General features: G+C 38.3%; 2 protein-coding genes across 14 annotated transcripts in view; one reads left to right on the top strand and one right to left on the bottom strand.

Moving 5' to 3' along the window:
- The window catches only part of ARL6IP6 (ARF like GTPase 6 interacting protein 6), a 35,749-nt gene extending 32,656 nt beyond the window's left edge, over positions 1 to 3,093 (bottom strand). Inside the window, exons 1-3 of one of the 3 annotated variants that reach the window (XM_078070806.1) lie at positions 2,640 to 3,093; positions 1,673 to 1,732; positions 994 to 1,047 (exon numbers count right to left, since the gene is read on the bottom strand). In XM_078070806.1, the coding sequence (XP_077926932.1) occupies positions 994 to 1,047; positions 1,673 to 1,732; positions 2,640 to 3,039 (514 nt within the window). In that variant the 5' untranslated portion in view covers positions 3,040 to 3,093. The remainder of the gene's footprint in view (positions 1 to 993; positions 1,048 to 1,672; positions 1,733 to 2,639) is intronic. The other 2 variants (XM_078070804.1, XM_036085447.2) reach the window with 2 other exon arrangements.
- A 704-nt stretch (positions 3,094 to 3,797) lies between these two features.
- The window catches only part of PRPF40A (pre-mRNA processing factor 40A), a 54,106-nt gene continuing 42,940 nt past the window's right edge, over positions 3,798 to 14,963 (top strand). For 4 of the 11 annotated variants that reach the window (XM_036085445.2, XM_036085444.2, XM_036085443.2 and 1 more), the window contains exons 1-2: positions 3,962 to 4,252; positions 5,520 to 5,651. In XM_036085445.2, the coding sequence (XP_035941338.2) occupies positions 3,977 to 4,252; positions 5,520 to 5,651 (408 nt within the window). In that variant the 5' untranslated portion in view covers positions 3,962 to 3,976. Of the gene's footprint in view, positions 4,379 to 5,518; positions 5,652 to 7,040; positions 7,121 to 14,963 lie in introns of those variants that run through there. The other 7 variants (XM_036085441.2, XM_036085440.2, XM_036085439.2 and 4 more) reach the window with 4 other exon arrangements.

The following is a 14,963-nucleotide window of genomic DNA, read 5'->3' as shown; positions in this document are numbered from 1 at the left end:
GAACAGTGTAACAATACACATTGATAAAACGTGTAACTCTAAAGTACATTTTCTCATGCAAGAAGTTGAGAAGACCATAGAAAAGTTTTCATGGGACATCTAACAAACTAATTTGTTTCTATAATTTGAAGATAAAGGTATCCCCTTCTGTAAAAACAGTCAAACTGTATTTTGTATCACTGTGAGGGCATTAGCCTTGAAGAGGTAGATTAAATAGGTCAGCTAAAATTGGGAGAGGGGGTGACATGCAGGATAGGATCTCAACCATTTTTTTTCCCAATTCAGAATGATTAATCAAATAAATTACAGCAAACAGGAGTAAAATAACCCAAACACGTAAAGTTCTGGACGCTTCAAATCATTTTGGCAGAAAGAAATAAATACAAGAGAGAGAGCACAAGCAGGGGAGCAGCAGGGAGAGGGAAAGCAGGGACCCTGAGCTGAAGGCAGACGCTTAAGAACTGAGCCATTCAGGAGCCCCTCTGTATAGTATTCTATAGACATTCTATAGAAACTCAAGTCTGACTCTTAGTCATCATTAACCTGTGCAAGTATGCCCAATACTTTTTACATTTTTTTAAAAACAAGTTCTTATAAGGAGATAGAAACCTAAATTTCTCCTGAGGTCTGCTTAAGATGTCATCTTTGCTAAGATCATGAGGAATTTTTCTTTGTATGTTTTTAATTCCTGGGAAAAAGTGTAAGAAGACTTTTCCAGAAAGTAACTAGAAAATGTTAAATAGTCTCTGGGTCTTTGTCACATACAGTTGTGTTCAAATTGTATTTCTAGTGTGTGTGGTGTATACACACACACACCAAGTATATATAAAAAGAAAATCTAATAAAATTTACCACACACAAACACAAAATAATTAAGACTGAATGAATTGCACAAGGGATTATATTATTTTACCCAAAATTTTGTAGTTTAAACATGATCTCAAAAAATAAAAATGAACTCAAAAGCAAATCAAGTGACAGTTAAGTTTATACCTAGTAGCCCAGTGTCTATGTCCTCTTCAGTCTTTAAATTCTCAGCATGTAACTCTGTAAATACAAAAAAAGGGGCTTGAGTAAAAAGGATGATTTTACAATTTGAATAGTAGATCAAAGGCTGGGAAAATATTGTGGAGTTGTGGAAAGTGCTATGGAGTCAGAAACAAATGGGTCCAAATTTTGATTCCCATTTACTAGCTATGGGACCTTCGGTATGCAAAAAAAGCATGTACGAGTCAACTGCCAAATATACACAAAGCTTCTTAGAGTTGTTATGAAAATATTTTAAGTTTATTTATTTAATCTCTACACCCAATGTGGGGCTCAAACTCAAAACCTCAAATCACATGCTCTTCCCATGACTGTCAGCCAGGTGCTCCTGAAAATATTTTATGTAATGCAAATTACACAGCGTATTAGGTTCCTTTCTCCCATTCTCAAAAGTAAGCACAACTCAGTGTCTTCTGCAATGGATTCCACTTAACAAGTTTTGTGACTTAATGATAAAAAGGAAATCTTTCACAGCACAAGGGAAATAACCTACTAAACTCTCTCCGAGATACAGTGAAAAAAAGAGGGGAGTGAAAGAGGAAAGGAACACTGACACCCACATATTTAACATTGACAGTTTACACCCAATATCATTGTATAAAGAGGTTCACATTAACTTGCCAACCTGTCTTGTGTATGAAAATCAAGCCTAAGTTGTTAGCTGCCATCTGCAATCCAGTAGGAGCTTGGAAGCAATGAGGAAAAATTAAAACTGGAGTTAAGCTGATTTAATTCTATTTAGTGAAGTAAAACTAACATTTGAGTGGCAACCTGTTGGGTGCTTCTCACAGAACTAAAGTAGTTTTTGTTTTAATTTTTCTTTGTCAATAACTTGGCCAAAGTCACACACGAATGAGAACTTAGATTTAAACTCGTCTGATTCTTTCCACTGTAATATAAATATCCAGCCATATAGTTTACAGTATAAACTTTGAAAAATCTTTCACAGCACATCTCTTTCTATTCCAATCTGGCTGATATATAAACATCACACTCAATAAAACTAATAATCATTAAAATAATAGGTTATCTAGCTCCTCTTATAAAACTTTACCACTACACTCGGTTGAAAACCTAATACAAAATCAAGAGGAGCTAATTATTTTATCTATAAAAGTAGAACTTTAGACCGTGGGATGGAAATCCTTTCTTTCTGGAATTCTATGCGTGTACAAAGGAATCAGTGGATAGCAAACCTTTAACCATTTGTGAATTAAATAAAGTCTTTGAATATGTATAGCCTATTTTAATCGCACACACTTTTCACCCGCTTTTAATGATTGTTGTCCTACATATTGCTTAATTTTGCCAACATTTCACCCCAAGTGTTCACTGCCTCTATTGTTTCCTCAAGACTACCCATTTAATCAAGACGCTTTCTTAAAAAGGGTGTCCTAAGCTTGGACCAGGGTCCACCACCATTCAGAGAACAAAACAAAGGAGATGAGCAAAGAAAGGTGCCAATGAGGACTCTGGGTGAAAACCACTACCAACTTGCCGGCCTTTGATGGGGAGGTGAGAGATGAAAGGCAAGAGTCACGTCCAGGCTCAACTTTACTCTGGACAGACTTTCCAGGCCGGAGCTTCAGTACCTTTTACGATCAGGTAGGCGATGGCGAGGAGGAAGGCGAGGAGGATGGCGAACAGCAGCGAACAAAGAATTGAGAGGACCTGGACCGGCCACCGCCGAGCCTGGGCTCGGCCGCCCGCAACCACCGAGAAAATACCATTGCGTTTATCGGGCAGAACTGGAGACCCGTCCCCGTCCCGCTGGAACAGAGAGCCCTTTCTAGGCTCCGACGACGCCCCGGCCGAGAACTCCGCCCGCAGGTCACGGGCCACTTGGTCGCATCCGTCCTCCTCGTCCACTTCACCCTCACCCCAACTATCCCCCTGAGCGAAGGCGGAAAACGCCGGCCGGGAAAACGTGACAGGGGTGTCGAGACGTCGGCGCAGACCAGCCGAGCGCCTCCCGCTCTCCACGAACGACATGGCGGGAAAGACGAGAGGGCCAGCGGAGGTCGAGAGAATCCCACCCGCCCCGCCCCGCCCTCGCAGCAGCCAATCAGCGGCCAGGCCCCCCCACAGCCTCCACCACACGGCATTGGCGCGCAGGGGTGCGCAAAGGTGCGCAACTGGGTGGGGAAGGTGCAGTGGGATCTAAAGAAAGGTTTGGCGCCCCTGGGCCAGAGCACTACCCCAACTCAATAGGAAGGAAAGGAAGCAGAGAAGTGCACAGAAAGAGGCGAGCCGAGGCCAAAGGTAGCCAAGTCTCCTCTCCCCGCAGTGCTTCGTCCCGGCCAGAGACCTCCGCCACGGCCGCGTCACCTCCAGGCAAGCGCGCGCCCCGGCAGCCCAAAAGCCGCATCTTTTCGACGCCCGGTCCTAGCGCCCGCCCATACCCCTCTGATTCACATTTCCGAACCGATTTGCTTTCTCCCTTCTTCCGCTATACAGCCCTACTCCTCTCTGGCCCCGTTCTCCCCTCGCCTTAACTGCCCTTCCCTTCCTTTCGCATTGTTCCCCCCGCCCCTATCACAACTTCCCTCCACGCTACTCGACACGCCTCCTTCCCGCCCCCTCCGCGGGCTCTCCAGCTGGTGCGTACGGAGCTCGAACCCTCTCCTAAGGAACCCCCCTCCTGTTCCCCGCCCCCTCTCCTCCTCCTCGAGCACCGCGCGCGCGCCTGGCCCCGGCCACCGCTAACGCTAGAAGCTGCTAACCCCACCCCCACCCCACCCCGGGTAGCCTCAGGTTTGTGGGGCGTAGGGAGTAAAGGTGGCAGGCCCCAACTGCCCCACCCCCTACGGGGTGAGGTGGTCTAAGCTCGGGAAGCTGGGACACGGTTGTCTTCCCGTCCCCGGGGAAAGTTGGTGGAGTTTTCCCGGCGGAGGCGCAGAAACTTCCTCCGTCCCCCTACCCCCCCTCCATGCAGGCGACGCCGAGTGAGGCTGAGGCTGGGGGCGAATCGCTGCAGGGCTGCGTGTCGGCCGCGCACTCTGATTGGACAGTGGGAAAGCCTGTCAGCTTATTGGCCCCGCTGATCCCGCCCCGTAGCGCAGGGCAGCCTTTAACCTTTGGCCCCAGCGGGCGCCAGCCACTCAGATCGCTTCTTGTTGGTATGTGTAGCGGCAGTGGCCGCCGGCGGAGCAGTCTGAGCCCGACGATGAGGCCGGGGACGGGAGCGGAGCGTGGAGGCCTCATGGTGAGTGAAATGGAGAGCCATCCTCCTTCGCGGGGTCCCGGGGACGGGGAGCGGAGATTGTCCGGCTCAAGCCTCTGCTCCAGCTCTTGGGTCTCTGCTGACGGCTTCCTGAGGAGACGGCCCTCGGTAAGGGATCGGTGGAGCAGGGGGAAAGCGGCACAATGAAAAACGAAGTCAGAGAGGCAGGAAGCTTTTTCCAAAAGGAGAAGAAGATAAGAGTGGACGAAGAAAGAGCTCGAGATGGTGGGCTACGTAACGAGGAAGAGAAATGGAGAGCGGGGATGCACAAAGGGAAGGATGTGGGTCCTTGGAAGTTCTTACTGGGCTTGGCCTAGACAGATGCGCGGTGGAGGTGCTGGGCCTTGGGCGGGGTGAGCATTTTGAAGAGGTAGGCCCGCTGTAGCAGGGAGGGGGGAGGCGGAACCTTGATTATGTAGACTTCGAAAGAGGCTGCCAAAATCTGTTTTCACCAGTAGTAGCGGTGTCTGCAAGGGGTACAAGCTGGGACGATTGGCAGGGGCTAATTAGCTGGTTTTAAGACCTGGAACAATGGGCACACAAGTAAATAAATAGTTGTCTTTTAAAAGGGAATTAAAATGGATGTATTAGTCATTTGTATTTAGGGTCTGTGAGTGATAGACCTTAGTCTGAAAAAAAATTTTTTTATTTTTTTGGCAGAAGTAATTTACTTGTGTTGAAGATTTTATTAGGAAATAATATGTATATGTGTTAGGAATTAAGTGTCCCTGGGTACCCATATTGTTTGTGTTCTGTTAAGACAAGCTCTTATCTGAATAAATTTGGTAAATTCTCGTTTCAAAGTTTAAAATTAACTTAAAAACAAATTTAAGAATAGTTACTGTTAAGACGTTAACTAGCTATCTTCTGTGTGAAATAGAACAAAGTTGTGGTTTTTCACCCATAACAGTTTTTAAATTGGCTTTCCCATACGTGTTCCCCAAGTTTAGTAAGCTAACTAGGAACTGATTAAAGCAGCCTGCTTTAAAAAATAAACTCTATACTCTAGCTGTCCAGTAATTATTTTAATTTTTCCCATTTCGTTCTGTAATTTGGTCAGTTGCAAGCTCGTTATAAATACTGGTGGGTAGTGCATTTTGTTTAAGACAAGAAAGTATAAGCTAACCCAATAATTGAATCACACATTGGTCTAATATTAAGCCACTGAGCGTAACCGATCTGTGGAAATCAGATTTTTGAGAAGCATTTGTTCTTACTTGCTAATTTTTAAATTGTCCCTGTTTTTCAGATGGGGCACCCTGGCATGCATTATGCCCCAATGGGAATGCACCCTATGGGTCAGAGAGCGAATATGCCTCCTGTACCTCATGGAATGATGCCGCAAATGATGCCCCCTATGGGAGGGCCGCCAATGGGACAAGTAAGAATGTTTTTGTTTTATTTTGTATTTGTTTATTTTTGCCTGTGGTATCATTGTGTCAAGATTTAAAAACCTGGGTCGATATTTGCAGCTGTTTAAGGATTAGTTTATATCAAGATAATATTGTCAAATAAGTCAAATGTTGAGTCATGACACTAATCAAATTTTGAATGTAAGGAAAAGCCTTCTGTATGAAAGATTTATTTTCTACCACAACGAAACTAAGAGTTCTTTTTTCAAGTAACTGTATATGTAGTCTTTTTAGTTTAATAACTTTCTTTTTCCAAGTATGTCAATTGAAGTTAAGGTTTGAAGAGTGAATATTATTATATAGGTCAACATAACTTATGTCCGTGGACCACATAAATGCATAGAATCTGAAAATAACAGTTGCTTAGGTCTTTGCCTTAGAATAAAGTTTATTCCTGAAGTAGCTTCTTCTTGTGTATGTGTGTGTATGCGTGCGCGGTGGGGGTAGAGTAGGGAGATTCTACTCTAATTTGATTCTTCATAGGACAGTGCCAAATAGGTGGTTCATTTTCCACTTACACTATTTTGTTTCTGTTTTGTTTTAAATGCTTATTGCTTCTGCACTCCTGCTTTTGAGCTGTCCCTTTCATCCCCCAGCATAAATTGTAAATGGACATTTTGTGGGAGTGATTTAGATCAAAAGGTTTTAGTGCTGACTCAGTGAATTCAGTAGAACTGAGTTCCTAGAGAAGCATCCAAGAAAGGTAACAGGTTCAGTTACCATGAATAATTTTATGCCCCCTGTCAGGTTCTGTAATACACATGTTCTTTGGTGGCTGAGTTCTTTCCATTTGAGTATCTCAATAAATCATCCAAAATTTAGGCTGATAAAATATATTGGAAAGCCAGTCAATTAGGTATGGTCTTTTTGCTAATTAATACTGTTTATGTTGATAATCACTTAAGCCTTGATATTTTAAGTTATTGGTGAAATTGTAGTGGAGAAAGGAGCTTGCTTTGTGTCTTTTTTCTTTTAACTTAACCTTAGGAGTAGAAGGGCTTAATGTCAAGTGATTTTTTTCTTTTTTATTTGTAATGTAGCCCTTAATTTTGTATAAAAATCTTTATTCAAAGACACCAGGCCCAAAAGATTCTGCCTGTAGGAGTTTTGGGGGGTTTTTTTTGTTTTGTTTTTTAAAAAGAACCATTTATTCTGTTGTTTAGAATAACACAAGTTTTAAAACTCCCCTAGGTGATGGAGAAACAACTCGGATTCTTCTTCTGTTTCTTTCCATCTCTAAGCAGCAAGGAGCTCTTCTGGTTTTCTTAGTAGAGCTGCTCTAACTAGATAATGAGCTTTAAAAAATATTTATTCTTTAAATGCTCTGGTTCTTATTTAAAATTAGTTTCTTTCCACAGAAAGATAAAATAAAACAATTTGCTACTGCCAGATGCTTCTCTCTTTTCTGGGGCCTTCTGTTTCCATTGGGCCAATCAAGGTAAGTTTTGCAAGGGATTGACCTGCTTACCCTTGCTGTAATGGTGCTGTTGCACTACCAAACCAAGACACCAGCTAGTCATTTCTAGTAAAATGCAGATTTTACTTATTTTTTTAAAGTACTTTCGTGTTTCTCATTGACATAAGCTGGTCACAGTTTGCTTTATGGCCCTTTCTCTTTAGCTATATCAGTGACCATCTTCCTAGTAAGGTGACTTGCTATTTGGTACACATCTGTTGAAATACTCTGAATTTTACCTTGTGGTTTTCTTCTTTTTTCCTAGACCAGTATATGCCATGTACCTTTAAGTGTACCTGACCATTTAGATGTTTAAAAGTCTCTCTCTCTCCCTATTGGCTCCTATTAGGATAATGAATGAATGATTTAAGAATCCAGCTCTAGGGTCCCAAGAGAATCCCCATTGTTTTTCCTTAAAATTAGATTGTTTCTTTTTTTCCTTTTAATATCTAACTTATATGGGGCCCAAATCTTGGTAAAACCAATTCTTATTTGAGCTTTGGTAACAGACTGGGAGGGCATGGATAATTAAATATACTAAGTAATCTAGAAATCTCATTTAAAGCCCTGTAAACAACTTGCTTAAAAATAAAAGTTGACAGTTAGCAAAATTGATCTTTTTTCTTTCTACCCGCTCTGAGATATTAATGGTCAGAAGTTAATGAGAAACAGCAGGGTGCCTATATAGTTCACTGTAGTGACACAAAGTTGGTAGGGTTCTGCCATTCAATTTTTAAAAATCAGTTTACAGATTTTTTAGACTTTGGTACTGAAGGTTATGGAACCTTCATGTATATTGCCTAGTTCACATTAATATCTCATTCTGGGACGAGCTGAAGATGAAAATTAGTGCCAGTCTTACTTGCTAAGTGATTCTGGTCTTCGAATGTTACTGAACGTGACATGAAATTTTAAAACTTGTTTGTAAAATAATATGCAGACTGGACAGAATAACAACATACAGAAGTTAGAATTTTTCAAATGCATCAAGTTATTTAGGTTAAAAGGGTATTACGGTTTTATGGAAGAGTTTTTTGTTTGTTTTTATTCAGGAGATAACCTACTGTGCCCTTTTTAGAATTCAGGCTGAATCTATTACTACTAAAAAATAGATTTCAAGTTTATCTCAGTTATCTATTGTATAGGTTACATTTGCCTCTTCCTATATGTTCATAGGGGAAAGTTGTCCTTCTACTTTTACAGGATTATAGAATCTTACATTTGGAAGGGACCTTGAAATCTGTATAAACTTTAAATAATACGGAAATTAAATAATGGTTTATCACTGGTTAAAAAACCATTATTAATAAAGTAATTTCCCTGCTTGGTGGCAGTACTCAAAAATTTGCAGTAGAAATTTGCCTTGAGATGTGACTGTATGTGAGGCCATTTTTTACTTATTAATGTTTTGCTTTTAAAAGGTTTTCACATCTTACTCATTTTTGTTGTTTCTACACAAAGGACATGCAAGTCCTACCTTTATCACAGGTAATTTTGCCTTCACTGAAAGCCTAAGAGAGCCCTCCTACGTGGCTCTTTCTTTTTTAAATTTTTAATTTTTCTTTTAATGAGAAAAGTAGAGTAAAAGACTTAAGGTCTCTTTTAGCTCTAACAACCTACGGTTCAATTCAGATCATTTGATAAGAATAGGTTATATGTATGAGATTTTATGGGTTGATATGGATATAAAAACAAAATTCTTTTAGTAATGCCTCCCTAATTCTAATCATTCAGTACTTTTTTTTTTTTTGCCTTTGTTCAATAAATTGATAAATGAATGCTTTTCACAAATGATTTTGATTTTCTTGTTCTTACAATGAGTGAGGCAGGCTTTAACAGATCTTGAGTCTATTCCTGCTGCCATCTGGACCCAAGTACTTATACTCCCATGCCCAGGATACTCTTAACAACTTTTGAGCTGGTTTTCTTGCTTCAAGCCTGCCCCCTCAGATTCTTTTAGATTTCAGTGTGTTGTCTCCTTGCCCAAGAACCTCCAGTGTTTTTCTGTACCTATGGTATAATGTCTAAATTCCACAATTTAACTTTCAAGAATCTCCCAGAGTACAACTCAATGCATGATTCTGAGCTGCATGTCTTCACACTCCCTAATTTGAACCCCGGCTGATCTTTTTATGATATCTTGACTGATTGTATTAGTTCATGACTGAGCTTGTGCTGTTCATGCTCTCCTGCCCACAGCTCACTACCACCATGAACTTTCCTTTACTTACCTAAGTTCTTCCATTTCAAGTTCTGCCTTCTCCCGGAGATCAGCATACTTTGCCCAGCATACACCGTCCCTTCAAATTACTAAAATAAAATCCTATGAAATCTGCCTGTAACTCTGTTTCACTTATTTTGGGATTTAGTTTTGATTTGTTTTATGGTGTATTTGCTCTGTCTTTCCAGCACGTAATAGACTGTAAGCTCTTAGAGGGCAGGGTTTGTGTTTTGTACTTTTTAAGAAGTCCACAGGTGCTGAGCACAGTTCTTGGCACAGCATGGGTGCTCAGTAAAATACTTGTTGAATGAATGAAACAAAAACATATTCTTTCCTATATTATAGGCCATGGAGATAGTAGATGTTACATCTGACTATTTCAGTGGTTACTTGTGACTTTATACTGTTACAACTCAGTTCTTATTTTTAGTGTTTGCCTCTCTATAGTTGTTTTTTCATTTGATAAAAATGGAAGATAAATGTAATAGTTTTTGGTGGATAAAGCAAAAAATACATATTTCCATTTATTTTAAATTATAGGCAAATGTATTTCTATCTGTATGACTTTAGTGATGGTCTTTTTAAGTTTTACCACAAAGTTTCCCATACCCTCGGGGGAAATGATGATTTGGAATATAGGCCTTCCAGAGAAATCCAAAGTGTTGGTATCTTAGATTTATCTGACTGACTGATTTGACCAATTGATTTGTTCCTGTTGCTTTTTAATTACCATTATTTTGGGTATTTACAGAATCCATGCTGTTGAATTGGACATTAGTAATTGACAAAAAGGCTTTTTCCCCCGTTAGGTTATTTGCTCATAATTTTTGAATCTCAGTAACTTTCTGTATGCATTTACATTATCCAGGCAAGTACTTAACTAAAAAATAGATTGACCCAGACCTAATATGTTTGTATAACTTCTAGGCTGTGTATGTAGTTAGATTTTGATAGATTTACAAATGATACTATTTTCTTTTTAGATAACATTTCAATGAAATATGAACTCGTCTATTTAAAAACTTTAGCTAGAGTAGTGTTTCTGAGTATGGAGAGTATTTGGAGAGATCTAAGAAGACAGTGTAAGTGTGGAAGAATGAACTATACTCCCCTCCTCCTTTGAGATTCACAGGGCACAGTATTTTCTAAAGATGCTGAGAAGTCTCGCAGAAGTCTTTTAAAACTGTTTTTCTCTGTTTCTTGGGTGGGTGGTTGGTTGGTTGGTTCCAGTTATCTCAGTTATCTATTGTATAGGTTACATTTGCCTCTTACTATATGTTCTTAGGGGAAAGTTGTCCTTCTACTTTTACAGGATTATAGAATCTTACATTTGGAAGGGACCATCTTCCCCTCCCCACTTTCTCAGAATCCCTTACCCCCAAAATAAACTGTGTTTATTTTGCTTTGTCTAGCATATTGCATGGAATTAACGTTGCATGGAATTAGCATTTTGGGAGAAATGCTGTATTGAAGCTGTTTTTCCATTTAGTCTGGTCTTTAGGAGGAAAAAGGCAACATCGAAATTAGTGTTAACAGATACGATGAAGCACTTGTAGAGTGCAACGAATGTATTCATTAAGTAACGGGATTAAAAAGGGAAGAGAACAAAACTCAACAGGTTAACAGGTTGATTTTTAACTGGGTTTGTTAGAAATACTGATGATGTGACTTAAAACCATCATAAAATTGTTTATCAATTTTACTGTTTATACACAGTAAAGCTAAAGCTACCTGTGCATATCCCATAGCGCTGTACTAGGATGTTTGTTTTTAACTAGAGAAATGATAAGACTGTGAAGGTTTTTAGGTAGGAGCGAGTAGATTACTGTCTCATTTTACTGTCTCATATAGAAGTTGTTAATCTTTCATTCTTACACCTTTTCCATACCTTCATATTACTTTTAGTCAATAGGCATTTAACTCTCTTGGCTGTGGTGTTAAAAGATGTATTATGTATATATTCTGCACTGAAAACTTACAGGCATTCCCTCACGTGCCTCGCTGAACTTTATTTTCTCGTCTTCTAACTGCTGATGTGGCTGTCATGGTTATTTGTAGACAATTGGAAGTTTTGTGGAGATGAATCTTTTATATTTCTTTTCTCTCTCTAGTCAAGTAATCATACATTTCTTTTGCTTGTTAATGAAAAGTTAATTGCAGTTAGTGGTAGTACTAAAGATAATGGTGTTTTGCATAATGGGCTTTAAAGAAAATCTACTTCTAATTGCTTCTTTTTTACTTGGTACAGTGCACTCAAAGTGGAAATCTGAATCTTCTCCAAATCTGAGTGATGCTGGTAGCTATGTCTTTTGAAGGACTAAACATGTCAGCAAGTGAGGACTGTTCTGAGTTGAAATATAATTTGCTTTTATCTTCAGCTTTGATTTTTTTTTCTTAAAATTTATTTATCTTAGACTTAAAAAAAACAAAGTTCTCACTACAAATACAAACATAATTTTACTCCCTAGGGCCTGATCTTCTGTTTGGGTTAAGACTTTCTAAATTATCTTTTGATTAATGAATGAGCATTAAGTTTCTGTTCAAAAACATGGGCTTTTGTATAGTTTCCTTGGCCATGTGATAAAAGAAAATGGTTCATTTTCTGAAAGGTGATTTTTCAGTAATTTCAAGGTCATTACATATTTATTAGCAAATATTAAATATAATAGAAAATTTTTCTCTTCTATACAGAAATAAGAACTGTTTACATAAAGTTGTTTACTACAAGCATTTGAGTTTCTGCTATATGTAGGTGTACCTGTCCTCTGCACTAGTACTGTTTACATAAATGAGACGTACTCCTTATTTTAAAGGTGCCCACAATTGAGAAGAAACTAAAAAGTAAAGTTTCATGTAAACAATATATAATGATTTAGCTAGATATAAAACTGAATCTATTTTAAAGGATTTGGAGTAGGAGATAGTAACAGTCTTATGTTCCTCCATACATGCATCCTAGAGGGCTTGTGTTCAAAAGAAAGCTTAGGTGACTTTTTAGAGGAAGTTTTAAAGTCTAATTCTGTATGACTTGAGACATCACAGTTTGTGTGTATCTCTACTATGTTTAGGGCTTTTTAAAAATTAAAATTATAGTTTATTTTCATTTGGCTTTTTTTAAGTTTTTGTATCATATATCCATACTCAGTTTTCTCTCTATATTTTCTTTGACCTTGTTTAAGAAGTTTAGAGTTTAGTAAGAGACAGTGGGCTAAGTATCATTAATAATTTAAACTATTTACTTTCCCTTTTGCATATAGTTTTTTTTTTCCTTAAGGTTTCAGAGAATAGGGTTGTGATACCTAATCTGTCTTAGAAGGAATTATAATTCTATCACTGTCTTTGTGTATAAATTTGAGAGATTGATATACCTTACTGAATTTGATCCTTCTGACTTGAAAAGAGCGTTGGCTAGAGGATGAATGTCTAATTTATAGGTGGGAATAGTAAGGCCCAGGGAATTGAGTGAATTGTCCAGTGACATTGCAGAGCCAGCACTAAATGTGATGCCTAAAATGGGATTGCCTTATTATATGTGTTGATTCCTACTAAAGATGATGCTTTCACGTTATTTACTAGATGCCCTTAAAGAACCTAAGTGCCAGTCTAATAGGGAATAGATGAGCAAAGGGACAATGAAGAGAAACTTTATTTATCTGAGTTGAAGGAGAGCAATGGTAATAAAACAGCTGTCATTTATTGAGCACTGTTCTGTGCATTGCCCCATTTGATCCCTACAGCAATGTTAACAGATGAGTAGTATTTTTCCCCATGTTACAGTTGAGAAAATTGAGGCCCGGTTAGGTTAAGTAATTTAGCCCAAGATCATGCAGCTGCTAAGTGACCAAGCTGGGATAGGAATTCTGATAGTCTCACTCTAGAGTGTGCTTAATAGCTAGCTGTACTGGACTGCTTCCCTGTGTAGCAGTATGAGATTATATAATTAAGCTGACCTCCTTAGAATCTGAACAATAGTGTATACTTCAACAGTTCTAAACTATCGAGGTTGAGAGAATTTAGCAAACTAAATATTTAATACTGGCAATTAACTTATTAAATGGTAAGGTTCTATTCCATGTGGAACAGTTTGTGAATATGTCTTTTTGTTTATCTAAATGTTATATCAGAAAATGATAAGTATATTGAATCTATAAATAATTGTAATAAAGGGAAAGTTAGGTTAAATGATTGTCCCAAAATTTAACTACTGATTTTGGGTTATTAAGGATATGCTTTAAACAGGAGTATTTCTGTTTATTTCTAATTGAATGAATAGTTACATTCAGAGATGTGGCTTTTACAGTTGTTTGGTGATTAATTTTTTTGTGTTCATTCATAAGGTAAGTTAGTGGTATAAATGGTTTTTAAATATTAGACTTAATAGCCTCTGTGTACTGACTTAATGGAATTTGACTTAAAGAGGAACCAAGTAAAAAGGCAAGAATCAAACTTCTTAGGTGATTTGAAGCTTCAGGTTTGCAGAAAGAATGGTTTTTAAAAATCAATCAAATTTAAAAGTTAATATTTAGACAAAAGATCCTTAGGTTGTATGATTTCTTTCCACCAGGAAAAACTCCAGGAAATAATTATGAAGAGAAGAACTTTTGAAGTGCCCATGTGTAATGATCTTCACTTTGCTTTTGATACCATGAAACAACTGGGCTAATTTAGTTTTACATTTTGTACAACTTAATGTGTTGTAGCATTGACGGAATTGCTTTTATTATTTAAAACTTTTAGTTTTAAAAATATTTAGTGAAAAATGTAGCAGGCTTGTTTTATCTAACATTAGGAACTTTCCAAATTGGGGTACTAAGAATGAGCAGACTGTGCAGTGCTCCCTAGTTTCTACTTGTTTTTTATTTTCTTCATACTGGTATTCCTTCTGAGGACATCTTGATAATAATATTCATTAAAAGAATAGAAATATACATAGAAAAATTTATATAGTATACATAGAGAAATGGTTGGCAATTTATGAATAAAGTATACCAAACAGTATATCTGATTAATTTTTGGTTTTGAAAACTTCCGAAGTGTCCATAAAATTCAGATATTTAATATTTTAGACAATTTAGCTTATGTCTCATGTTGTTTTACCCTTCCCATTTTCTCCTGTTTCCTAACAACTAAAAATTTGTAATTGTAAAACTTTAATATATTTGCCAAAGTAGCTTAAATGGAAAATTTGTGAAGCTGTACATGGTTGTGATTTTATAGTGTGCTTCTCATTAAGCTTATATGAACCACCGCTTTGTAGCTTTAAGAATGATCTGCTTTTGGAATTTATAGTGGCAACATTGTAGCAACTGTGTTAAGATTTCTTCCTTTAACTATTTTGAACCAACATCCTATTTTCATTGAACTTAAGATGCCATAAATGGTACGACACTCCGTTATGTGCCCTTAGAGAGGAAAAAAAAACCTAACGAGAAGTCTAAAATACTCTGCAGATAAAGCTGGGAGACCAAGGGGCTATTCCCTTCATGTGAAGCAAGAAGTAAACCTTCCACGCAAAAAGGGATGATGACAAAGTAACTTTTGAATGCCTCAACTTTGATTATTTGGGCTGAGGAAGGGAAAGTCACTTCTGAAGATTTGAACCAC

The sequence above is a fragment of the Halichoerus grypus genome, chromosome 4 (genome assembly GCF_964656455.1).
Source record: "Halichoerus grypus chromosome 4, mHalGry1.hap1.1, whole genome shotgun sequence".
Taxonomy (NCBI): Eukaryota; Metazoa; Chordata; class Mammalia; order Carnivora; family Phocidae; genus Halichoerus; species Halichoerus grypus.
This window is presented reverse-complemented; position numbering and strand designations above follow the sequence as displayed.